The 26,304-nt window shown below is 36.8% G+C and overlaps 1 protein-coding gene across 3 annotated transcripts in view; it reads right to left on the bottom strand.

Moving 5' to 3' along the window:
* Window positions 1-26,304, bottom strand: part of HECTD2 (HECT domain E3 ubiquitin protein ligase 2) — an 84,247-nt gene that overhangs the window by 26,971 nt on the left and 30,972 nt on the right. For 2 of the 3 annotated variants that reach the window (XM_066239646.1, XM_066239647.1), the window contains exons 3-8: window positions 11,212-11,350; window positions 9,758-9,860; window positions 9,276-9,365; window positions 5,823-5,887; window positions 1,970-2,015; window positions 737-846 (exon numbers count right to left, since the gene is read on the bottom strand). In XM_066239646.1, coding sequence (XP_066095743.1) covers window positions 737-846; window positions 1,970-2,015; window positions 5,823-5,887; window positions 9,276-9,365; window positions 9,758-9,860; window positions 11,212-11,350 — 553 coding nt within the window. The remainder of the gene's footprint in view (window positions 1-736; window positions 847-1,969; window positions 2,016-5,822; window positions 5,888-9,275; window positions 9,366-9,757; window positions 9,861-11,211; window positions 11,351-26,304) is intronic. The other variant, XR_010726608.1, reaches the window with a different exon arrangement.

Here is a 26,304-nt window from a genome sequence, read left to right as displayed (position 1 = left end):
ATACTTGTGTTAGATAAAATTCATTCAGACATGAGTCTTAGTGGTGTTGGCTGTCAATTCAATATTAATGAAACAACAGTTTATATTAAATAAGACATCTTTAAATAAAAACACAAATAAAGCAAGGTTATGTATTAGTTGATGAAAATGTTGACCTAAAGCTCACAGAAGCCTAACCCTTATTGCCTTTAGGAGCAATAGTTTAGCATTCACTAATTCATTGTTTGCAGTAATATTACAGAATGTACTATTGTGAATGTGACTACAGTTCTATGAAAAAGTATGGTACCTTTATAAATTGATATTGACAGCTAACCTATTGAATAATGACATTTTTGGGGTAAGAAAAGGCACCAAGTAAATAATAGTGAAATTTATATTGACATACAGATAGGAAATAAAAAGACACAAATTAAAACGCTAATGTCTGAGCAAATCCAGTCACCATCTTTGAAATATCTGAAAAACCAATGGCAGGAATGTGCTGTATAAAAGCACGAGCAGTGGACAGAAATCTCAACAATAGCCCTCGTAAGCAGAATGGTTACTTACATTAGAAACATGTTTTTAATTATCCTCGATGTAGTTCTAAGGTATATGCTTAAAATTGCCTTTTGAGGCACTGTGAAGTATTTAAGTATCATTTCTAAAGACTTGAAAACATTTCATATATTTTACTAATATCAAACTTAACACTGTAAGATTATAAAATTCATAATATCATAGAATGATTTACTTTTTAAACCAGTGAACTAAGAAATGATGGTCAGCTTCCACTAAGGTAGCTATCTGTCGTAGCAAGTGAGCATAGATGACATACGTAGATGTGTTATTAAATTGAGGATTCTGAAAAAGATATTAAAGATAATTGTGTTAAAATTTTGTTAACATGTAAAAAGAAAGACACTAAGTTTAGTGAACTAAGTGGTAAATTCAGGAAGCTAAATTTGAGGTTATGAAATATGAGGTGAAATTCTTGAGAACAGTAATCTATTACAGAGACTTGGTTTCCACGGGGTAGTGGAAAGAGAGCGGGCTTTGGACTGAAGACAGATCTGGGTCTGGCGGGCGGAGCTTATTTCTACTATAACACGCAGAAACTTGAGCTTCCTGTTGTTTTCCAGCGTTCACTATCTCTACATATATATATTTCCTTTTTTTTTTCTAATTTTGCATTTTTCCTCCTCCTTATTTTAAAATCTCTTTACATCTCTCAACTACCTCCTGTCTACTTTTTCCCATTTTCCATTTTTTTCCCCTTCTTCCCCCCTTCCCTGTCCTTACCCTGCATATTTCCTTTTATTGAACACAATATTGAACTAAATACCAGATCTTATGTAAAATATTTTTTCCTTACTTTTAAATGAGATAATAATATACAGAGCACCTTTTGTTAAATTGTAAAGAATGACATTAATGTAAGTATGCTAGGTATGGTAATGATTCTTTCTTTAAAAGTAATAAAAACTAAAAATTACTTTTCAATTGTCTGGGTCTTAACTTATTTTTTCTATCTATGAATCTGTAGCTCTCAAACAGAAAAATATCATTATCTTTGCTTTTGCAAATATAAACAGCACTTGAATTTTTTCATTCGTATTCTAACTTAAGCATTTATTGAAAATACACAGAGAAATTGGAAACCTACTACCTAGAAAATAGAAGTTTTGGAGCCCGTTAACCCTATTTACAAGAAAGAGACTGACTGGAGGAGGAAGATGCACTTCCATTCTGTTTGCTCCCGAACACCACAACAGGAAGGCGAGAAGTGATTAAAATTTTAATCCCAGAGATAATTTAGCTTCCCATTGTTTATTTGTTACAGCTTTAATTCTCTGGTACAAGTAACTGTAATCCAAAACCTATCAATAATGTTGCTAAAATAATACTTAATTTCTTTTATTATTTCACTTATTCATGCACAGATTGAGCTCTGAATTAGACAACAACTAAATTCTTGCTTTCTTACCTGTAAAAGTATAAAATATGCTCTAAGATCGTCTTTTGTTCGTGGACTGAAAAAGAAGCATAACTGATTAGAGATCATGGTATATAATAAGAATGATCAGTAAATGTTTCTGTGAGAACTGAGTTGATAAAAGCCAAAAACTAGACTTCAGTTACTATGTATTACTATTGAGACAACAACATAGCCATAGTATACTGAGAATTTGGATCCTCTGTGCCTGCTCTAGGGTGCTTCAGAAGATACCTAAAAACTGAGTTAACCAGGTTATTACATTTTATGAGGTAAATATCATGACTAACTCTAGAAACAGTTAAGAATCTGAAAAATAAATAACAATTTTAGAAAACATGTTTTTGTGGGGGTTTGAGTTTCAAAAAAGCTTTTATTTACTTACTTTTTGTCTACTTTCCTTTTATTGAATTTATTGAGGTGACATTGGTTAATAAATTTATACCGATTAACGAAATTCTACAACACATCTCTGTGCATCATATCGTGTATTCACCCCTCAAGTCAAGTCCTCATCCATCACCATTTATCACCTCTGTAATAAAGAACTGAGATCTCAAAAATATTTATGTATTGAAAAAATATGCTTATGTTTATAGGTCTATTACTGAAGTATTATAGAAATGTCTGCAAATCAAATCACACTTTGAATACATCTATGTATAGTTCTAATTAAAAGAATATTTTGAATACCTCTGAAAAGTAACTAAATTTTTATTTTTCCATGTTAATTCTGGATTTTCACATCAAATTTGACCAAGTTTTTGTTATTCTCAAAGCTGATGAATATTACTTGCCCTCTCAAGATCTATTAAATACACTCACACAGAGAACTAGATAGAGGGTGGCGGAGGACAATCTGACTTTGGGCGAGGGGTACGCAACATAATTTAATGACAAAATAACCTAGACATGTTTTCTTTGAATATATGTACCCTGATTTATTAATGTCATCCCATTACCATTAATAAAAATTTATTTAAAAAAAAATACACTCACAAATACTCAGAAGTAACTTCCTGAATTACTAATGGTACTCCGATATGATAACCAAATGCAATTCATGACCTTGACTGGATCCTGGATTGAAAACTAAAACCCAGATATTAAAGAAACTTTTAGACAATTGTGGAAATTTAAATGAGGGCTGCATTTTAGAGAGTATTATTAAATGAATATTGAATGTGTTCGGTGTGATATGGTTTTATGGTTACAGAGAAAAATGTCAGGAAGTGCACGCTGAAGTCATTAAGGGGGGAGTGTCATGACATCTTCCATTTACTAAGGAAAAAAACACATGCAGAGGAGAGAAAACAAAAGCAAATATGGTAAAAAGTTAACTCGTAAATCAGGTGAAGGGTGAATGAGTTTTCATTATCTTTAACTTTTCTGCAGTTTGAAAATTTTCAAAATTAGATGCTGGGAAAAAATATATAGTTCACCTCCAAGTATATCCTTAAATTACCTTTAAGAAAATAAAATGACCGGCCCTGGCTGGTTGGCTCAGCGGTAGAGCGTCGGCCTAGCGTGCGGAGGACCCGGGTTCGATTCCTGGCCAGGGCACACAGGAGAAGCGCCCATTTGCTTCTCCACCCCTCCGCCGCGCTTTCCTCTCTGTCTCTCTCTTCCCCTCCCGCAGCCAAGGCTCCATTGGAGCAAAGATGGCCCGGGCGCTGGGGATGGCTCTGTGGCCTCTGCCTCAGGCGCTAGAGTGGCTCTGGTCGCCAACATGGCGACGCCCCGGAGGGGCAGAGCATCGCCCCCTGGTGGGCAGAGCGTCGCCCTATGGTGGGCGTGCCGGGTGGATCCCGGTCGGGCGCATGCGGGAGTCTGTCTGACTGTCTCTCCCTGTTTCCAGCTTCAGAAAAATGAAAAAAATAAATAAATAAATAAATAAAATAAAATAAAATAAAATGACCAAATAAAGACACACTTTTCTGTTATAGTTACAAAATAAATATGAATACATAAATCATTGCCCAAAATGTATCAGATGACTTTTACAAAATATAAAGCCAAATAATCTAAATCTAAATATATATTATATATTATTAAAATTAGAAATAATGTACACACTTTTATATAAAATATTTTAATTAGTAATATTTCTTTGTAGAAAAATTATCTCAACTGAATAATGACTTAAATTATTTAGTTTTAAACCAAATCTATACTATTTTTGTCTATTATATTCTACAAAATTTTCAGACTATTTTCTGAGGCTGGTCTGAAGGTAGTGAGTTATCTCAATTGATTGTTCACAGTCAGTTACAGACTATTTTCTGAAAGGGACCAATGTTTTATTTTAGAAATTATATTTTTAAATATTTTAAAACACTCAAAGCAATTCATAAATATTAAAATTCCTGCTGATAGCAGAGTCCTACTTCTTACCATTTTATAGCTATGCCATTATAATTTCCAATTTTCTGTCCTATGCACTAATATTTCAGTACAGTATATAGTTTTGGGTATAGAAACTATGCCAAATTGCCTGGGTTCTAATCCTTACTCAGGGACTTAACTTTGGCAATTTACTTAATGTCTCTGTAAATTAGTTTTCTCAACTGTCAAATGAAAATAATCATATTACCTATTTCATAGGATTGTAGTAAAAATTCAATGAGAAATACATGTTTAATTGTAAGGAAGGCAAGTCAGTAAACTAGATTTTGTTGTTGCTATAATATATCTAAAATAAAACAAGATTTTTTAGGTAAAGACTACATGCCCTCTGATACATAAGTCATGTCAAGTTATTATTTTAATCTGTCTCGGACACACTGTTGAAGAGCCGAGAGAGAAGCTCTGGGGGTTTGCGTACGAGAGCAGACTGAGATCCAGTCGGTTAGGGACCACGAGACTCCCTTACTTTCCTGAAGCTTCCCTTTACATTCTAAATTTTTTTCCCATTTTTAATGAAGCATTATGTGTTCAACCAGAAATACAAAATTCAAGGAAAATGCAAATATAGTACTGGAATGATAAATTAGGAAAAACACTAAGTTAAAAAACCACATGAAATTATACATTATGATTTCAAATTGTTTTAGAAGATGACTGGACAAAAATTGCAAAATGTAAACTTTTTTTAATACTACTTTGACTTCTTTAAAATTTCCTATAACCAGAAATTTCTTTGAAAATCAGAACAATGTTATTAAAAGATATAGGGTGCATTTGACATTAAAGAATTCTAGTTTGGTACTATATGTAAACTGGGCTTAATACATAAACATTTCAATTATAATTTAATGATACTCATATAGCTTTAATAGAAGCCATTGTTTAAATTATAGCGCTGTTTAAATAGTACAATTTAAATAATACATACTTTTATAAGTATTTTTTGTGTCTACATATTCCCAGTTCAAAACATTATCAATTGCCTTGCCCATCATTTCTTACATAATGATTCAATATTTAGTTCCAAGAAAAAATATTTCAGTAGCTAAATCTACACGCCTTGTATTAGAAATAGAAAATTTTGCTCTGGCTACCAGAAAGCCCAAGGCTAAATTTAAAGCCCATATTATTTCATTCTAGGCTACATGTAAGTACCCATTCAATATCTGGATAATATGTATGTCTGCATACAACAAATTGTATATACAATTTCAAAGGATTCAGAGATCCTCTGAAGTCCACCTATGGACCCTCCTGAGAATTCAGAAATCTCAAGTTAAAAAAACTTTGTTATAAATGGTTTTTAAACTTCTTTCTCATCTATGTTTTTATTGCAACAACTAAAATTGACTCAGGTTAAAATACATATATATTAAGGATTTATGAGATGTATAAATTAATCATCTATATCAACTAGCTAAATATTAGTTACAATTACCCTTTCCATTCTCGTAACAGGCTGTTAATGATTCCCTTTAATACTGTCTTCTGGATGTCTTGAGGCTGTAGGCAAAAGAAAATCACGGGATAATTAGAATTAGCACTGTAGGTGAGTTTTTAAAGATTGTTTATCTGTTCACCTATTGAAGGAAATCTGGGATGCTTCCAATTTTTGGCAGTTTTGAATAAGGCTACTATAAAATTTGTGTGCAGGTTTTTAGATAAACATACATTTTTAAATCATTTGGGTAGACAACTAGGGCATAGCTGCTGGATCATACTGTAACCCTGTGTTTAGCTGTGCAAGAAAATGAAAATACGACTTACCGAAATTTGTGTGATACAGCAAAAGCAGTGAATGAATATATTAGAAAACAGATCTAAAATCAACAATTTAAGGTTTCAGCAGTAGGAAATTAAAACAAAATAGGAAATCAAAACCAAAGTAAGTTGAAAACCAATGGACCAATTCTTTGGGAGATAAAATCTCCCAAAACTCACACAGGGAGAAAAATATAATTTTTTCCTCTTTTTTTTTTTTTTTAAGTCAGAGGAGGGGAGATAGTGAGACAGGCTTCCACATGAGACTGTGGAACTGTACCCCAGCAACCCCCATCTAGGGCTGATGCTCAAATCAACCGGGCTATTTTTAGTGCCTGAGACTGACATGCTCAGGCCAACCAAGCTATCTTCCGCGCCTGGGGCCAATGCTCAAACCAATGGAGCCACTGGCTGCAGGAGGGGAAGAGGGAGAGAAGGTGGAGGTGGAGGGGAAGAGAAGCAGATGGTCGCTTCTCATGTGTGCCCTGACCAGGAATCAAACCCAGGATGTCTATACACCAGGCCAATGCTCTATCATTTAGTCAACCAGCCAGGGCCCAAACAGATAATCTGAATAGACCTATACCTATTAAACTAAGTAATTAATAACCTTCCAAAACAAAAACACCAGGCCCAGAAGATTTTACTGGTGAACTCCTAAAATTTAAGAAAGGAAGGATACCAATTCTTTACAATTTCTCCCAAAAAATAGAAGCAGAGAGAATATTTCCTAACTCATTCTATGAGGTCCTAATCTCAACTCAAAGATATTACAAGAAAAAAATTACAGATCAGTAGCTCTCCTGAATACAGATGTCAAAATCCTCAACAAAGTATTAGCAAATCAAATTCAACAATGTATAAAAAGAATTATACACCATTCCCAAGTGGGATTTATTACTGGTATGCAAGGCTGACCCAACATTTGAAAATCAATTAATATAATTCATCACATCAACAGGCTGAAGAAAAATCATATAATGAAAAAAACTCTCAGCAAACTAGGAATAGAGGGGAATTTCCTCTATTTGACAAAGAACATTTACAAAACCCCTACATGGTAAAAAAAAAAAACTGGATGAATTCATCTTGTATTTTTCCTAGCTCAGTCCTGATATTAGCCATTTCCCTAGGGTGCTCCGACTTGTTTTTGTGAGGAATGGTATTTAGAAACCATGCTAAAGTGCTCATCGCTACTTGTTCTTATTGCTTCTAAATACTTTTAGTAATAGGGTTATAAAATAAACCCTCACACACACAATATCTATCTATTAAAATCCTTGAGTTCATTATGATGCCTTAATACCAAAAGCTAGAAAAAATTGAAGATTTGTTTTGTTTACAGATTTTTAAAAATCTTTAGACTGAAGATAGATAAAGTACTGTGTATAAAAATTACCTGGCTTAGATTTTTTAAGTGTGGTTATAGTAGTCATTTGAAGTATGGCTAGGGTTTTTGTTTTTGTTTTTGTATTACATTTTAGAGAGTTTTGTTGTAGTTTTTTTTCCCCGTCCCTTTCTAAGTGAGAGGAGAGGAGATAGAGAGACTTCCACATGTGCTGACTGGGATCCACCTGGCAACTCCCAGCTGGGGCTGATGCTCTGCCCATCTGGGGCCATGCTCACAACTGAGCTATTTTGAGCACCTGAGGTGAAGGCTTCATGGCCCGGGCTGATGTGCTCCAACCAATCGAGCCATGGCTGTGGGAGGAAAGGAGAGAGAAAGAAAGAGAACGGGCAGGGGAAGAGGTAGAGAAGTAGATGGTCACTTCCCCTGTGTGTTCTGACCAGGAATCGAACCCAGGACATCTACAAACTTGGCCAATGCTTAACCACTGAGCCAACTGCCAGGGCCAGATTTTTAATTTAGTGCCTATAAAACATTAACATCATTTCAAGTCATAAAGTCAGAGAAGTATCGTAGGAAGAGAACTTTTGGGTCACAATGTATGTACGTGCTTAGTGTTAGGAATAATGCAAAACCGTTTTCCGAAGTGGTTGTACTAGTTTATATTTAATCAGCCTATGAAAGTTCTGACTACTCCACATATTGCCAATTCTTGATAAGGTTCTTGACATTTTTTTTTTTTACTAATTTTGAATGGATATGTAATGTTACCTACATTTTTCTGATGACAAATGTTATTAAGTACCATTTCATATATTTAATAGTGAAGTAATGAGATTAGGAATAGGCAAAGATGTCTGCTATTACTTTATTCAAAACTGTACAACAGATTCTCACCACTGTAATAAGGCAAACACAACAATCCACACATACATACAAACATACAAGGATTGGAAAGAGGTAAAACTCTCACTTTCACAAACAACATGATTGTCTATATAGAAAATCCAAATAAAGTTGATGTACTGTTAGGTTAATGAATGAACTTAGCAAGGTAAATACAAGTAACATAAGAAAGTATTTCCATATACTAGTAACAATTAGAAAATAAAATTACGAAGGCAGCAAAAAAAAAAAAAAATCAAGTACCTAGAAATAAATGAAACAAAATAGGTCAAAGTCAGACCTTTACCCAGAAAACTACAAAATATCACCAAAAGAAATTAAAGATTTACATAATTGGAGGGATATACTATATGCTCATAGGTCAAAAGGATGTCAATTCTTCACAAACTGATCTATAGCAGTGGGGTTCTCAACATGCGGTTCCTGGATTAGGAACATCACCATAACCTGGAAATTTGTTAGAAACACAAATTATTGGGCTCTATCCCAGACATTTGGAGTTTGAAACTGTATTTTAAAAAGCCCTTGCTGTGATTCTGATACATGATAAAGTTTGACAACCACTCCTCTATTGATACAGTGCAATGCCAATATAATCAAATCACTTATCTCCTTTGCTTAAGTAAGTGTAACATAATTTTACTTTAGTAAGCCTTCGTAAACAAGGACTGGATATAAATGTATTTTCTGCTTTCTCAATTAGTTATAAAAATAAAAAAACCTAACTTCCTGAGAATTCCAACTAAATTTACTATAAAGTTTTATCAGAGTGATTTTTATAATATGTAAATAACTTTTATAATTTGTGTAGCTGCTTTTGAAATACAGAAGAGACAAAGATTATACTATCTGCACAAGTTCATAAACAATACTTACAGTATTAAGTAAGGCATCATATACAGCATTCACAAATTTAGCATTAATCTCAGAGTCTTCAATGGTATTAAGTGAGGTGGCAGCATCTTTCTGCAAATTCAATTAAAGAATTAGGTTTATATAACATTTTAAGGACTGTTCTTAATAATATTTGAACCATAACTGTTCCTTCATAATTTCTATTATTTTTTAGTATAATGATAAAAAAAGGAACTTGTAGGGGAAAAACTGCTAAAACTAAAAATGAATGTATAAGAGTTATTTTAATAACATTCTTTCTTAAAAGTGAAAGGATGGAGTCAAACATTAACATTTAATACAAATAAAATGTCTTTAAGATATCACTTAAGTAAGATTTATTTGTGACACAAGTAATTTCAGAAGTTAATATGTTATTTTAAACAGTTAAGTCAATTTTGTAGAAAAAGACATAAATTTATCATCTTTTTTTGAAAATGAAAATGTGTTATATGTATTATTACCTTAAATGCCGCATTTAGTTCTGGGAAAGAATCAAATGTCGCTAGATAAAAATCATGTACTGCTTTCCAATCTCCTGATGACTTAGCTTTTTCTACATCTTCCCTAAAATAAAAACATACTAATCATAATAGAAGGAAATATTCAGATAAAAGAGCATTACTTCTTTATAAATAAATGTAACCAAATATGCAATTTGAAATACTAGGCCTGACCAATTGGCTCAGCGGTAGAGCGTCAGCCTGGCATGTGGAAGTCCCAGGTTTGATTTCTGGTCAGGGCACACAGGAGAAGCAATCATCTGCTTCTCCACCCCTCCCCTCTTTTCTCTCTCCTCTCTCTCTCCTCCCACAGCCATGGCTCAAACAGTTTGAGCAGATTGGCCCCAGGCACTGAGGATGGCTCAATGGCCTCATCTCCAGTGCTAAAAATAGCCTGGTTGCTGAGCAACAGAGCAGTGGCCCCAGATGGACAGAGTATTACCTGGTAGGGGGCTTGCTGGGTGCATCCCTTTGGGGCACATGCCAGAGTCTGTCTCTGCCGCCCACTTCTCACTTAATAAAAAAAATAAGTAAAGAAAGAAATACTAAAGCTCGGCCCTGGCTGGCTGGCTCAGTAGATAAGAGCATCAGCCTAGCTTATGGACATCTCGGGGTTTGATTCCCAGTTAGGGCACACATGAGAAGTGACCATCTGCTTCTCCCCCTCCATCTCCCCCTTGGCTCCCTCTTCCCCTCCTGCAGCCAGTGACTTGACTGGTTTGAGCATCAGCCCCAGACAGGGGTTGCTGGGTGGAATACTGGTTGGTGCGCATGCGAGAGTCTGTCTCATTATCTCCTCCCCTCTCACTTAAAAAACAAAAAGAAATACTAAAGCTACATACAGAAATATGTTCCAGTTAATGTAAATATGGTTCATGGATTTATAATTCTTAGTTTAAGATAATTAAACTAAGATTAATCAAGCTTCAACTTTCCCATTACTTGCTTTTTAAAAAGTTCTTCTTGACATGTCTTTACAATTACTCTTTCTTTTCTTCACTTCAGAGCCAAACTCCTTGAGAGATTTTGTTTACACTGTCTCTTTTTCATTATTCCTTAGTCCTTCAGATATCCAATTGGATTCCTTTTAGTAGTGACATAGCTTTTATAGTTTACATCACATAGATAAAATCTTATTTTTAAAAAGGATGCATTCTATTTATCACTATCTCTACCTCCTGTTTTGACTCATATTCTCTTTAGTGTTTCTTTTGCTGGAACATTATCTACCACTTACCTGTTTCTTACACATTTGTTTTCCCCACTTAAGACATCTAATCTTTTGTGTTCTCACTCTTGGCTAATACCTTATAATGATCCACAAGTTCAGTTTCTCACACAAAAATGTTAAATTATACAAAGTACTAACATGTAGATGATTATATGTCTACATATAATAGTGAGCTGAAACTTACTGAAAGTCTTTCATAGTTTTGGGCTGGACAGGAAGGGCTGGTTCTGGAGGGACTGGGGCCTTCATTTCAGAGGATAGAGCATCCGTAGAGTTACGCTGCTTTTGTCTAACATCAAGGCAGCCTGGTGGTAGGTCTCTCACTGTGAAGTATAAAAAAGCATTCAATGTAATTAATCATAAAAATGTTCCCAAATTATAAAAAGCCAGGCTAACTCAACATGAACAGAAAGCAAATGAATTATTTCGTATTGCATTCATGTTGGGGTCATATGACAGAAAGGCCTACCACAGTGAAAGGCACTTACAGGAGCACCTCCTCCCCTCCCCCCACTCCCCCCACAGCTCACATTCAAGTTATTTACAGATGTAACACAGAGTGTCTTTCCCCTGCGCTTTGCCCAAAAGTTGTCTTTTAGGGATTATTTCAGTGAGATTCAATGTTTTAAATGTTTTAATGCCCAAGTCATTTATTTGCATTTGTGGCAATTCTTTATCAGAGGTTTTGCATTTTCTTATCAATTTGCATGAAATGTTTATATTTTTACATTTTGCAAATATTTTCCAGTTCATTGTTTGTCTTTTTGTTGCACATCATAATCTTTTAATTATAAAATAAAATGCATATACAAAATCTCATAAAACAAACATATGACTTAATGCATTATTACAAGGCAGACACCTTTGACACCACGAACAAGTCAAGGAATAGTGTGTCCAGCCCCTCTGCTCCAACTTCCCATATGTTGGATAGACTCTGCTTATTTCCAGTTTAATTTCCTCAAATCCTTTGTCTTTCCTTATCTCTTTTTATATTTTAAAACTTTCCTTTTTGTATCTTCTAGTTCTTTTATGGTTTAATTTATGTTTGATTACTTTTCTGTTCCTATTAGTTTATTTAAAAAATATTTATAATTCTTTATTGTCACTTCATTTCTCAGTTTTTACAAGTCTATGTTCTTTCAAGTGTCATCTTAATGAATTTTAGCTCATCTTGAAATAGGTTATGTATTTTGTGAATATGTTTCTGATGTGTTCGAATAGCTTTTATTGTTTCATATTTTTTATTACAATAAAATTTTGTGATTTAAAATTGTAGAATTTGATTTTGCTCCTTTTCTGTTGCAAATATTATTTGAAATTAGTTTTCCCAAACTTTTAGAAGGCGGTGTAGCTAGCTCCCTTTTTGGTTATTTTTATTTTGAACTCAAATATATGGTAGCTTCCTTTCCTCTTTTCCTCCTCTGCTTCTAATCCATGTATCCCCATTCCTTAACCTCTGCTGTCCCAGTGCTGTTCAGATTGATTAAATTTAATCACAGTATAGGGCCCCAGCCTGGAAGGGGGCTCTGATTAGTTTTGAGAGTTCACAGGGGCTACATGCTCTCTTCAGATTTAAGATGGGCCATCTGCATTCCTCAGCTCTTGGTAGAACCCCTCCCAGTCTCAGCCTTTGTTGTTAGACTATGGTCCTGAGCTCTCCAATGAATATCTGTTGCTGATTTTGCAGCTCTCCTGTTCTCATGTCCATCAAATAGCCCACATGCTCCCTTCTGCTTACAGCTGCCCAGAACATGGCTAACATCATGGAGATCTTAATGGTTTTGGTCATTTGTCCTGCTTATCCTTTTAGCCTGTTTCTATGTAATCATTGGTATGATAGGGCTTATGTCTGTCATTTTACTTTTGTTTTCTCTTATTTTTCCTGCCTTCCTATGGGTTACTTGAACACTTCTTAGAACCGTTTTTGATTTATCTGCAGTGATTCTGAAAGCTGCTCCAGATAACTTATCAGAGTCTATAGGGGTCATCCTTTATCAGCTATCTTTTTACATCTCTTTCCTCTCCCTATTTATAATCATCTTAAGTATTTTCTTTACATACATGTAGAACCACACCAGTGTTGTAATGCTTCCACTGTAAACCATATCTTAAAACACACAAAAAGAAGAGGAAAGTCTATTGTATTTACCTATTCTGTGCTTATCTTGTTCTTTCTTTCTTTCTTTCTTTCTTTCTTTCTTTCTTTCTTTCTTTCTTTTTTATTTTTGAGAGAGAGAGAGGAGAGATAGGAAGGGAGAGAGATGACAAGCACCAGCTCATAGTTGTGGCACATTAGTTTTTCACTGATTGCTTCTCATATATATGTGCCTGACTGGGGGCTCCAGCTGAGCCAGTGGCCCCTTGCTTAAGCCCTTGGGCTTCAAGCCAGCAGCCATGGGGTCATGTCTATGATCCCACCACGTTCAAGCCAGCAAGCCTGTGCTCAAGCCAAATGAGCCCACGCTCAAGCCAGTGACCTTGGGGTTTCAAATCTGGGTCCTCAGTGTCCCAAGTGGACACTATCCATTGTGCTACCACCTGGTCAGGCCAGAATTTGCATTTTTAACATCTTCCCAGATGATGCTGATGTGGCTAATCTGAGAACCACACTGAGAAACACTGTTCATCAGTTTTACAATATAAAACAGATAATTAAACATCTTTAATTCAGTTCTATAATTGGTTTTTATACCCTTTATTAAATACAGAAATAGCCAATTTCTAGTAATTTGTACTTTAAGCACAAATTGGACATAAGTTCAGTTTAATAGCAAGTAAATTCACTAGCTCCACAAATAATTCTTTATGAATTATGTTTAGAAATCTTTATTAATGAGAACTAGAGGATAAAGTCTCCTCTCTCCAACACAAACCAGTCTTGCTACTATTACCTTTTGAGGCTCTCCTACAGTTTCTCTTCCTCTTCATCACTCATCCTTTTCTATCCCTTCTCACACACCTTTCCCAACCTGGCTATAAACACCCACTATTAAGATACAAACACTCATTCAAATATAAATTAAGTTATTCGCTCATAGAGCATATACACACTTTTTTTTATTCATTTTTAGAGAGGAGAGAGAGAGACAGAGAGGGAGAGAGAGGAGAGACAGAGAGAGAGAAGGGGGGAGGAGCTGGAAGCATCAACTCCCATATGTGCCTTGACCAGGCAAGCCCAGGGTTTCGAACCGGCGACCTCAGCATTTCCAGGTCAACGCTTTATCCACTGCGCCACCACAGGTCAGGCCATATACACACTTTTATACCCACTCATTTTTATTAATATCATGCTGAGGTGGAAGAATGAAATTTAATTAGAAGGAGAACTGGATTTTGGTAAAGCCTGAGAGTGCCAAGATTCTTATGCAGGAGAAACAGCAATGCCTAGGCCAGTGATGGGCAATCTTTTGAGCTTGGTGTGTCAACATTTGCCAAAAATCCGTGCAAAACTCGGGTGGTGTCACTTCGAGAAAAAAAACACAATTTCACGATATTTATAGTTTAAATAATAAAAATGTATAATTGTAATATATAACTGTATTTAATAAACCAAAAACTAATTATTTAACTTACCTGCTTAGTGACTTCTTTGTTCATCTGTCAGTCGGTTTCTTTTGTTGGTCTTGATATTATTTAACTTGTGTGGGTGCCGGGAACTAAGATAAGTGAGGGAGGGGGAATTCTTTAACCTATTAGTGACTTTTTTGTTGCTGAATTTCATTGGCTAAATCTTCAATTGAAGGTTGGTATTTTGTACACTTCAAGCCCAAGCAAGCCCTACTACATCTGTCAATCTGTTTCTTTTGTTGGTTTTGATATTATTTAATGCTGAGAATAAGGTCTCACAAAAGTACGTAGAGGGAAAAAGTGTGAGTAAAGCCATTGCTATATTTTTCAGGGTACTAAAAGTGTCTGGTAATCGGTTCCAGGCACTCCAAATTTCCTGTTCGTAGTGGCACTCCTCTTGATTCTCCAAAGCGGCACCTTTCCAGATTCTCAAACTTTGACCTCAAGTCGACAAACACCTGAGCTCAGATGCTGTCTTGAAATTCTGCAAGTTGCATCTTATGTAAATGAAGATGGCTGCCGCTATTTCTAATGGTGGGAAATGGTACCCATAGCACAGGCCCTGCCTCTCCCAGCCTCCCCCTCACTTATCTCAGTAATGATGGTCAATTAGAAATCCACGACACCCCAGAACAGTAGATTGGATGATGGTTGCTGTGGTTATGTGGTTGCTGGTAATGGCAATCACAGGGCCCCCAGAGATGTGTCCCCCACGGCATTCCGCTGCTCCCTGCTCCGCTGGCCAGAAGTGAGGTCAAAGATCCCCTAAAAGCCTAACCGGAAGTTCCAGAACTAGACGCTCTGTGCCGGAGTTCTGTTGTTTTGGCCTACAGACCTCCGGCACAGAGTGTCTACACTACAGCAAATGTTTTATCCTCGGCTACTGCACCTGGCCTTGCAGGAGCCGAGGATGAAATGTCCTTCTCAGCCCGAAGCCCCATACTTCTCTGGTATGCGGTCGCATGCAGCCGCGTGTCATCGAAAATGGCTACGCATGTCAGTGCTGACACACGTGTCATAGGTTCGCCATCACGGGCCTAGGCCAAGAGGATTACAGGATGAGGTTAGAACCAGAGAGGCCCCGAGGGGATTTCAGTTCAGAGGGTAACTTGGAACGAAGAGTAATGCAAATGTTAATGTAATATGTTAATGAACTGGAGCCAGACATAAAAGCAGAATTCTTTGCTCACTTTAGTGAATGAAAGCCAAACTACAGGATGTGACATTCAGCTACTAAGAAAGGAAGGATAACAGCTCATTGCTGCTCTAATGTTTCTGAATATGAAGGCATTGTTTCCAGAGACAGGCTTTCAGCCTGTTCTCCCAGATGGTTATTAAAATCTAACTCAAAAGAGAAAATCAGTAACTGTGGTGATAGGAGATTAATTAAGACTCAAACTAATATTATAAATAGAACAAGCAGATCTTTGTTCTATCATATGCAGCTTTTAATGCAATATAGAATAGAACATTGTAACACACTGAAAAAGGCCAAAATATATTTATCAGTGAAAATCTGTCATGTAGGTTTCATTCAGCCAATACTTGGGAATGCTCTGTGCTAAAATGATAAGCAGTAATAACTTTCCCTTTCTTTTAATATAGTGTTACTAATTTTAGTTAGTTGCTTAGAAACATTAAGTGAAGCACTTGAAGCTTGTGCAGGAGTAAGAGTTATGGTGGGGGCTGGCTGTATATTTTAAAAAATTAAAGATAACAGTACAACTATGTATAAGCGTGTGAAATTATCCGGCAAATTTTGCCAGCTCAGTAATTTCAAGGCACTACAAACTGACTCTGGTTGAAAACTAGTAATATGCAGCTTTCCATACTGTAGCCACCAAAATGAAGACTGCCATTTGAAACTGGCCACACGATTAGGAGACTGCAGATCGTTCCTGGCCAGCCAGTACAGATGGCAACAGCAGCCTCAGAGGGAAACGCTAGTCTCTATGTGGGCTGGGTGTTCAGCAGGAGGAAACGGCCTCTGTTCCTTGTTCCTTACCCCCCTCCTGCTGGAGAGGGAATGCTGGTGTAAAAGGTTTGCTGCTGGTGACACTGTTGCAAAATGCTGTCCCCTAAATTTCATCTTAAGAAATTTGTAATTAAGTGAGTAATGAAAAAAGCACCCCTCTGGAAGTGAGGGTCTGGGCCCTACTGCTGGACAGGTTAACTTTGATAACCTTAGACAAGTCACTGAAACTCCCAGGCCTCAGTTTTGACATTATAAAATGAAAGAGATGCCCTAACTCGGTCATCCCCATTATTTCCAGAGAACCTCACGGGGGCCGCCTCGGGGACATGGTGCTGTACGGGTGTGCTTACTCAGAGCAGCTCAGCTCTTCTCTGCTTCATGTAAGGAGACTTTAAGAGAAATTGTGTCTCACAAAAAATGTTTTTCCTAAAAAAATAAAAAATAGCAAAAATAGGTTTGAAAACCACTGGTTTAATCCCGTCTAACTTCTATCTCTACAACTACTTAAGAACAAAATGGACAGGACTTAAAAACTGGTCAAAGTTTAAAAATCATCTATTAGAGTGAACTGTATAATGGCCTATAATAGACTGCAGAAGCAGGAAAGCTTAACATGCATGTGTCATTTATACACCTGATTTAGTTACAACTTCCTTCCCTACAATATGGTATCAGAAAAAATTCTGAAATAAGAATCAAAAACCTGGCTTCTCCTGAATGTACATTTTTATATTAACATGATATAGTCTAAAAGTAATTTCATATATTCTTTGATATTCCTCTCATCAAAAGATGGAATTTAATTCTTCTTCCTTATATATGGGTCAGATGCAGTGGTTTCCTGCTTAAAAAAAAAGTGACAAAAGTGACTCTCTATAACTAGGTTACAAAGGCAGTACAATTTCTGCCTGTCTGTCTCTTTGGGGATGCTCCCCTTGGAATCCAGTCGTCACGCTGTGAGGAAGCCAAACAGCCAATGAAAAGGCCTGGGGTAGTTGTTCCAGCTAAAACCCATCTGCAATCCAAACCTATAAATAGCATGTGAGGGAACAAGCCTTCAAGTGATTTCAATATGCAAGCTAGACTGAAACAAATAGACAAAAACAACTGGGAAGAATCACAAATCATGGAATCAATCAATCAATCAATCAACCAATAAATAAAACCGATCACAAATTTACTCAGTAAGATAAAAGATAGTACCACCAGGAAATAAGAGGATGCCCTAAAAAAGAAATAGGGGGAAAATTTTTTCTTATTAATTAAAAGCATATTAAATATTCAATAGAAGGTCAATAAGAGGGTTTTGAGAAAATTATCTAAAATATAGAGCAAAATGATAAAGAAATGGAAAATAGGAGTGAAAAAAATAAAAAACTCAGGAGTTTAGAAAGTCTGGCTTTTGAATACTAGAAGATCTAGAAAGCAAGGACAGAAAAAGTAGATGGGAAGGAATTATCAATACAAAATATCTAGAAACTTTCTTGGAATTCAAGGACATGAGTTGCTAGATGGGAAGGGCCTACAAAATACATAGCACAAGAGATGAACACAGACCCAGACCAAGACAGCACTGGGCAATTTCAAAACCCAAGACAAAGAGATGGTTCTACAAGCTTCCAGAGAGATGGAGACAGAGGTAAAAGTAGAGAAATATCTTATACAAAGGACCAGGATCACAATGGCCTAAGATCAGAGCCGTACTGTGCACAGAGTAGAACACTGCAATTTTGATGCTCGTCATCACCAAGACCCTGACTACCTCTGTACTCTTCCTAAGTGAAGACAGAATGAAAAGGGGAGCCAATCCCTGATTGATATCTGTACTATGGTTTGTCTAGCCATTGGGTGGTGAAATCATATTTTTGTTCTGCTCTCTGAATCAGCTGAGGACACTTGACTGCTTTAACCTTGGCTACTCCTGACAGCTGGAGAGGCTGTACATCTAATACATAATCCTGATCACAGGTCTGTCAGCTTTCCAACAGCTGTTCTTTGAGTCACAGGACTCACTCATGACCTTGCCCACTGACATCCCCAGAACAGACTGTATATTCTTGGGGAAGCTGGAGCCAGGTTTGATTCAGAGATTGTTTAGATTATCATCTCCTGAGAATCTTTACCTTATAGTGGCAATACTGTACCTTACACATCCAGGTTTGTGCTTGCTATTCAGGTTTTTGTAAGCAGCAGCATTTGTTCAGAGAAATAAATGTACAAAGGTGACAAAACAATTTTTTATTAAATTTATTGGGGTGACATTGGTTAATAACATCATATTAAGTTTCCAGTGTACAATTCTATAATAAATAACCTGTACACTGCATTATGTGCTCACTACCCAAAGCCTCGTCTCCTTCTGTCACCATATATTTGACCCCCTTTATTCTCCTCATCCCTCCCCCCCGCTCTCCCTGTGGTAACCACCACACTGTTGTCTTTGTCTATGAACTGGTGACAGAACTATTTTTAAAAATCAAGGAAATCGGCATGAACTCTGGACAGAAAAGCAGGGCAGTGTGACTGGGGGGGTTCGCCAGGGCTTTTAAGAGCCTGGTGGTGCTCTTTTTTCTCAATTTGAGTGCTAAGTTCAAGAGTTTTCATTTTATTACTATTATTTAAACCACATAAAAGTGTTTTACTTCATTCTATATGTATGACATGTTTCAAATTTTTAAAAATGCGTGCAGTCAGTTACTCCTGGGTGAAGAGTAACGGACAATCCTGCACCCCCACAACCCTCCCCCCACCAGGTGGCTGCTCAGCAGTGTATGTTATCACTTACATTCACTGAATTTTACAAGGCATGGAGCTGAATACTTCCCAATGCTTTTTTTTACTTATCTTTATATCTTGTGAGGTAGCTTCTTTACTATCCTATTTTATAGATGGGAAAATCAGCACAGAGAGGTTAAGTAACTTTTCTGGTGTCATACAACTGGTAAATTACATATTTGGGATTTAAACCCACCCTGTTAATTTAAAAAACCTGTTATTTCCACTATCAAATAATGGAAAACCTTCTACTATGTATTAGAAAAAAAAAAAGCACCAAAATTGAACCCTAAACTTACATGGAAGTGGGAGCTAGTGAATTATGAAATGTCAAACAAAATAAAATTCAACAAGGATCAAACAAAATCAGTGTATTAAAAAATTAATCCTTTAAGTCATAATACTTAGGTATAGAAGATACTTTATAATAATGCTCCATTTTCTCTTTCTGTAAATGAGTAAATAAAAGCCCATAAGAGCTAAGTTTGTCTAAGGTCACAATGACAGTTACTGATAGTAGTTAATTCAGTACTTTATACTGTTTTTGACTATTTCAGTAGTAACAAGGAGCTAAAACAGGGAGAGACCAGAGTGGATTAGTCATAACAGGTGGTGTTTACATCATTGTCTATAGCATGACTTTTCTGAACATTTGGAAAGAAATAAAACTGAGGTGGGAGGGAGAAAGGAAAAAAGGGGGATGAAACTGACTCACAGGATGTTAGCCATCAGAGCCAAATAAAGTGGTATATTCTCTGGTTTTTTGGAGATGTATTTTTGACTAAACTAAATGATGTGTGTGCTTGTAAAGCCACAACAAAAGCATAGATGAAATGTTCTTGCATGGATCTAGTTATAAAAATATCCAAAGACCTTTTCATAGAAGGTTATCTCTAATAGAATAGATGCTTTATACTGGGCATAAGTTTAGATCATTTATTATAGCCTTGAGATGCGTTTGACATTCCAACAGGATAAACTGGCCAGAAACCCAGAAAAAGTGCCTCCCATACATTTCCTCATTGAGTAAATCATTTACTGAGTAAGACTCCATGCACCATGGGAGCTGGATGCTGGAAATACACAGAGAAATTCAAAACTCAAGTAGATTGTGACTGCATTTACTCTTGGATCCAATCATCCCACTTCTAGGAATATCCTACAGTTATACCTAAATATGAACAAAATGATACATGTATAGAGTCACTCATTGTGGCATTGGTTACAATAACAAAGGAATGAACACAACTCATTTCTTTTAATAGGATCATATTAAATAAGTTATAGTATGTCCAATACAATGCAATATGGTTGTAAAAAGGATGAAGGAGGCTCCTATGTACTGCTATAGAAAGATATCAAGGATACATCAACTGAAAAAAGAAGGTGCTGGACAATGTGTATGCATTACCCTTTCTTTAAGAAAAGGTGGAAAACAAGAGTGTATATTTGTGACATCTTAGGACAAGCGGTGCAGGCCACCAGCCATGAAAACTGAGTACATCCAGTACATGGCTGAAGGAAAAAAGATAAACAACCGTTAGAAATATAGCAATATTTTTCACTGAACTCTATGTACCCAGATCAAGGAAGCCCCTACCCTAGAGACTTAGCCAAGAACAAGGTCAGCTAATCGCACCCCTCCCGCCCTTGTAAACGCTGCTTGCTTGCTCAGCCTAGATAGCCACCCTATAAAAGGAGCCATTTTAGAAGCTCGGGGCTTCAGTGTTCCCTTGCATGGGTTGCCTGCAGTCCCTGCGCAGGTTTGCAATAAAACTTATAAAATTCACTTTGGGTTTGCTGTGGTCTGTCTCCTGGGATGTAACAATATCTATGTTTTCATTTGCATTAAAAAGACCACAGAATGCAAAAGACAGCACGGAAGAGGGTGAAAGTGAGATGTCTGAAACATACTTATTTTTATAGTTTTGATTTTAGAAACACATAAATGTGTTACCTATTCAAAAAATTAACTTTAATGTAAAAAAATAAAAAGGATAGGCCTTTCCCTCTCCAAAAGAAAAGCTGAAGGAGCTTACAGACCAACAGAGACAGATAAGGAAACAAATAAACGCAGCAAGGTATTCTAAGTTCCTGATAGGGACACCGCTCCCACAGGCTCAAGAAATCCAAGTGCAGAGTACTCCCTCTGACCTAGGGAAGACCTTAGAATAGAGCCCAAATCAGTTCATTATCCAAGAAAACTTGGAGATGGGGTCATTTGAGGCCTTGGAGATCCTTCTTCTAGGATAGGAATCCTAAACTACTACAAGTCCTGTTCTCTCCCCAGATGGCAAGTCCTGGGCTGGGTTTAACAGCTTGTTCTCCCGTCTGCCGCTCAAGTTGCTCCCGGAGAAACTGAAAACTCGGCAATATTTCACCTGTGAATAGCTCACAGGCCCCGATACAGAGATCCAATCACTGTCTGAGCTGAAGACTACTGCTTCCGCCTTGGCTACTTCACAGGATATATTTCTCCAGTGTGTAAGACCTGCGCTGTTTATTATGTCACGGCAGGGCTCTTCTAGAGTGAACTCATGTAATGCAGTGGTCCCCAACCTTTTTTGGGCCATGGACCAGTTTAATGTCAGAAAATATTTTCACGAACCGGCCTTTAGGGTGAGACGGATAAATGTATCACGTGACCGAGACAAGTGTCAAGAGTGAGTCTTAGACGGATGTAACAGAGGGAATCTGGTCATTTTTAAAAATTAAACATCATTCAGACTTAAATATAAATAAAACAGAAATAATGTAAATTATTTATTCTTTCTCTGTGGACCGGTACCAAATGGCCCACGGACCGGTACCAGTCCACGGCCCGGGGGTTGGGGACCACTGAAATGGACTGAGCTGGGAGAAGAACAGGGCCCCTGATGGAAATGTCAGGGTGCATGCCTACTCTTTGCTGAATTACCAGGAGTGCAAAGATATTTTTAAAAGGTTTGGGAAGAAATTGCTTCATTTCTTTTCACGATGTTCTATGCTGTTTAAAGATGTTTTAAATAAGTCTGAAAGGGACACAGTCACTTTTGAAAGGAGGATACAGAAGAGTCAGAGAGAATGCAGTGCTACCTTCCCCTCATTACTTATCATGTCTATTGTTTCTCTGAAGATGTATCATCCCCAGCAGCTGTGATAGTAGGTAAAACTCCTACTCTTTGCTGATCTTGAAAAGGACAGCCAACTCAACAAGCATACCAAGTCATGTGATCTCCAGGGAGGAAAGGCATCCCTCAGCTGTGAGGCAAGCCCACGCTGGGCTTTTGCAGATTCTCTAATATCACTTGAAGATCAGATGGGGAGACAAGCTGTTAGAAAATACCCTGCATAGGTCTTGCTGTCAGAGGAGAGGAAGGAAAACTGTACTAACTGCCAAGAATGATGCACCGTTCAGAAAATCTTATTGGCAAGTAAGAGAGGCTTCTCAAAAGATCAGGGAATTATAAACATATTACATTTGGAAGACTTTGTCTAATTCTCATTCAATAAAAGAATTCTTTCTGCAGTAGCTCTGACATATGAATTCCATGTCACACTTGAATTTAGGTGGCATCCAGACAGAAGAGCTAGGAGTTCCAGTAAGGTAAAGGAAGTCTGCTAGGAGGTCTATTCCTCTCGACACAAATAGTCCAATTTCAAGTTGGGGCTGAGGCCCAACTCTACCAGACTGGCAGAAATGAGAGGGAAGCAGGCATACGGTGGGAGCTCAAGTAAGTGGACCATATTCAGAGTCAAACATCCATGCCAGGAGGAGGCAGGCAGGTGTGGGCATACCAATTAGCAAACTGGGTTCAGAGCTCAAGATATTCATGTAGACAGAATAGATTATAGGAATCAGTGTGGAATCAAAGGCTAAGGAATCTGAACAAACCATCCAAACAAAGAAGGTTATAGCTATCCATTCCTTTTTTTTGAAGACTCCTCATTATCCACAGCAGACATTTCAATGTTCTTAAGGTTCCTAACCCTCTGTTAATGGCTGAACCCTCTGTTACTGGCTGAACTGTGTCTGCCAAAAAGATATGTTGAAGTTCTAAAACCTAGGACTTGTGACTGTGGCCCTACTAGGAAATAAGGTCTTTGTAGATGTAATCAATTTAAGATGAAGTTATCCTGAATTAAGGTAGGCCCTAATCCAACCACTGCTGTTCTTATAAGAAGAAACTTTGGACACAAAAAGACATACAGGGGAGAACGAATGCCTTGTGGAGACAGAGGCAGAGGCAGAGATCAGAGCGAAGCATGTAAAAGCCAAGGTGAAGCTGGCAGCCACCAGAAGCTAGGAGACAGGCACGGAACCGATTCTCCCTCAGAACCTTCAAAAGGAACCAATCCTGTCAATCCTTCGATTTTAGACTGCAGGCACCCAGAACCATGAAACAATAAATCTGTGTTCTTTCAAACCACCGAGTTTGTAGTACTTTGTCATGGCAGCCCTAGAAAACTAATACTCCCTCCAAGGAGACTACGAATTCAAGGCAAGAAGTGAGTTTCCTACCTCCTCCTCCTCCTCCTACTTCCTTCTCTCTTTGCTGAAGCCAACATCTCAGCCCTGATGTGTGTATTCTTCCTTGGTCTCATCCTCACACCACTTCTTTATGCTATTTGTTCATTTCATCATTCTATGTTCCCACTGCAACTGTCGTTTCTCTCTCTGTAGTAGATCTTTTCTCTTGACCAAACTGCTCTGCAAGATTCCATTGTTCTTTCCATCAGTTCCAGCTCCTCTATAGTCTACAGGGAGTTGACATGTCCCTGCATCCTCACCACTAATCCACCCATAACTCCTTACAGTCTGAATTGTCCTCATACCACCCTACTAACCTGTTCTCTTAGAAGTCACCGATAAACAACACATTAACTGGCAAATCCTTGTCTTTGTCTCATCCTGTCCTTTCTTAGCAATGACAATCTTGACGAAATCTTCTTCTTGACATTTTCTTTTCCCTCAATTTCCATGCCATAGAACAACCTGGATCTCGTATCTCCCTTTAGGGATCACTTCCTCTTCTTCCATTAACTCTCCTTTTAAAGAAAACATGATTCAAAATGTTCTTTGGATCTCATTTCTGTTTTCCGCCTCTGCCATTCATTAGCTTTGTAAATTCATGCAGGGCAAGTTATGTACAACTCTCTGTGACTTGAAGTTTCTTACCCTTAAAAGGGAGAAATAATTTCTACCTCAGGCTCATTTTCTTTATTTCTATAATGGCATCACAATTACAGTTTTGTTTGTTGTGCTGTGGGTTGGGGGACTGTGACAGACGGGCGCTGATGCCTTGTTGGAATAAGACGGGTAATAGAGTAAGTGTGCGTTTGTGTGTAAATCAAGGAAGAAGTTATAAAAGGCGAAGGTTGATAAATGAGATAAGGTGAATAATAACCTGAACGCGTGTAAAACAGGTCTAGAACTAACCCAAGAGTATCAACAGAAAAGCTGTGCAGAAATAATTTACGCCACATGCAGTTTACGGACATAGGCAATTTACCAGAAACTATCTCCTTAAATATTTTTAGATTGGTTTTGTTCTGTAACAGTGCGAGGGATATTTAAATTTTGGCAGATTTGTTTTGTCTTGATACAGAGCAAGGGACACTTAAAATTATGCAAGTAATGTACAATTCCTGAGATAAAACAATACAGAGTTGCATATAGAAGTAGAACATATTAATGATATACACCAAGCCCTACTTTCCTGAGGAAGCCATTAACAGAATGGTTTCTGTTACCTCTTCATATGCTCAAAAAGTAAAAAAGGTTTACCTACACTTAAAATAAGCAGAGTCATATTCAACCGATTAGTGTGTAACTTGCATTTTTCATTTTACAATGCACTGTGGGCATTTCTCCTTGATACTTTATATACATACCACGTTTTTCTTGGCAGGGGCATAATATTTATAGTATGGATTACCATAATTTAACCAATTTATTTAGATTACTTTAAATATAAGTATTATAAATAATGTACATTCTTTCTAAATTTCTTTGTAACTATGTTACATATGTCCTTAGAATAAAATCCTGGAAATGAAATTACTGTGTTAGTATATGAACATTTAAAAATTTTAATATGTATCAATAATTTGCCCTCCAGAAAGATTTTATCAATTTTCAAGCCTTCCACTCATAAAAGTGCCATTTTTCACACTCTTTAAACAACAAGACAGATATAAATCCTTTCATTCTCTGCAACTGAGTTGGGAAATGTTAACTTGTTTCAATTTGTACTTCTTTAAATACTAGTGAGGTTTAGCATTCTTTTCCATGTGTATTAAAATTGTTCATATTTTTTGTGTTGATTGGTCTGTTCATATACTTTGCCTTCTTTTTTCCTACTGGAATGTTCATTTTACTATTAGTGATTTTTATGAGTCAAGCATATGTTTTTCACCAACTGAGATGCCTGTACTTCAACTTTGTTTATGACTTTTACAACTCCTATAGAAGTTTTATATTTACTGATTTAAACTTACTCAAACTTACTGATTTTTTTTTTTGTTTTATGGATTTTGGCATTGTTATCATCCCAATAATTTTATTATAAAACAATTTCCTGCATTTCTTCTAGTACACTTATAGTTTTTATAAAAAAATCTAAACTTAGTATTTTCAAAAACTTAGTAAGTTGGCCTAATTCCATTTTTTTAATAAATTGATACCATTTGTATACAATATTCTTTACTGGTCTATTTCCCTCCACTTGGCTACACTAGTGGCAGTGTTATCATTAGTATAGCTCTATAGGACGTGGTTCTATGGAGGAACGAACACCCTCATTTTTTTTTCTTGCATCCTCCCAGACATTTAAAAATAGAGCATCATTTTCTTAAGTTTCCTCAAAAAAACTATTGAAAAATTTATTAAACACAGAGTAAATTGGGTGTAACTGTCATCTCTATAATATTTATGTTTTTTTCCATTCACATCACCTTTTAGTCTTTTGATAAAGT

The sequence above is a fragment of the Saccopteryx bilineata genome, chromosome 7 (genome assembly GCF_036850765.1).
Source record: "Saccopteryx bilineata isolate mSacBil1 chromosome 7, mSacBil1_pri_phased_curated, whole genome shotgun sequence".
In the NCBI taxonomy this organism is placed as follows: domain Eukaryota; kingdom Metazoa; phylum Chordata; class Mammalia; order Chiroptera; family Emballonuridae; genus Saccopteryx; species Saccopteryx bilineata.
This window is presented reverse-complemented; position numbering and strand designations above follow the sequence as displayed.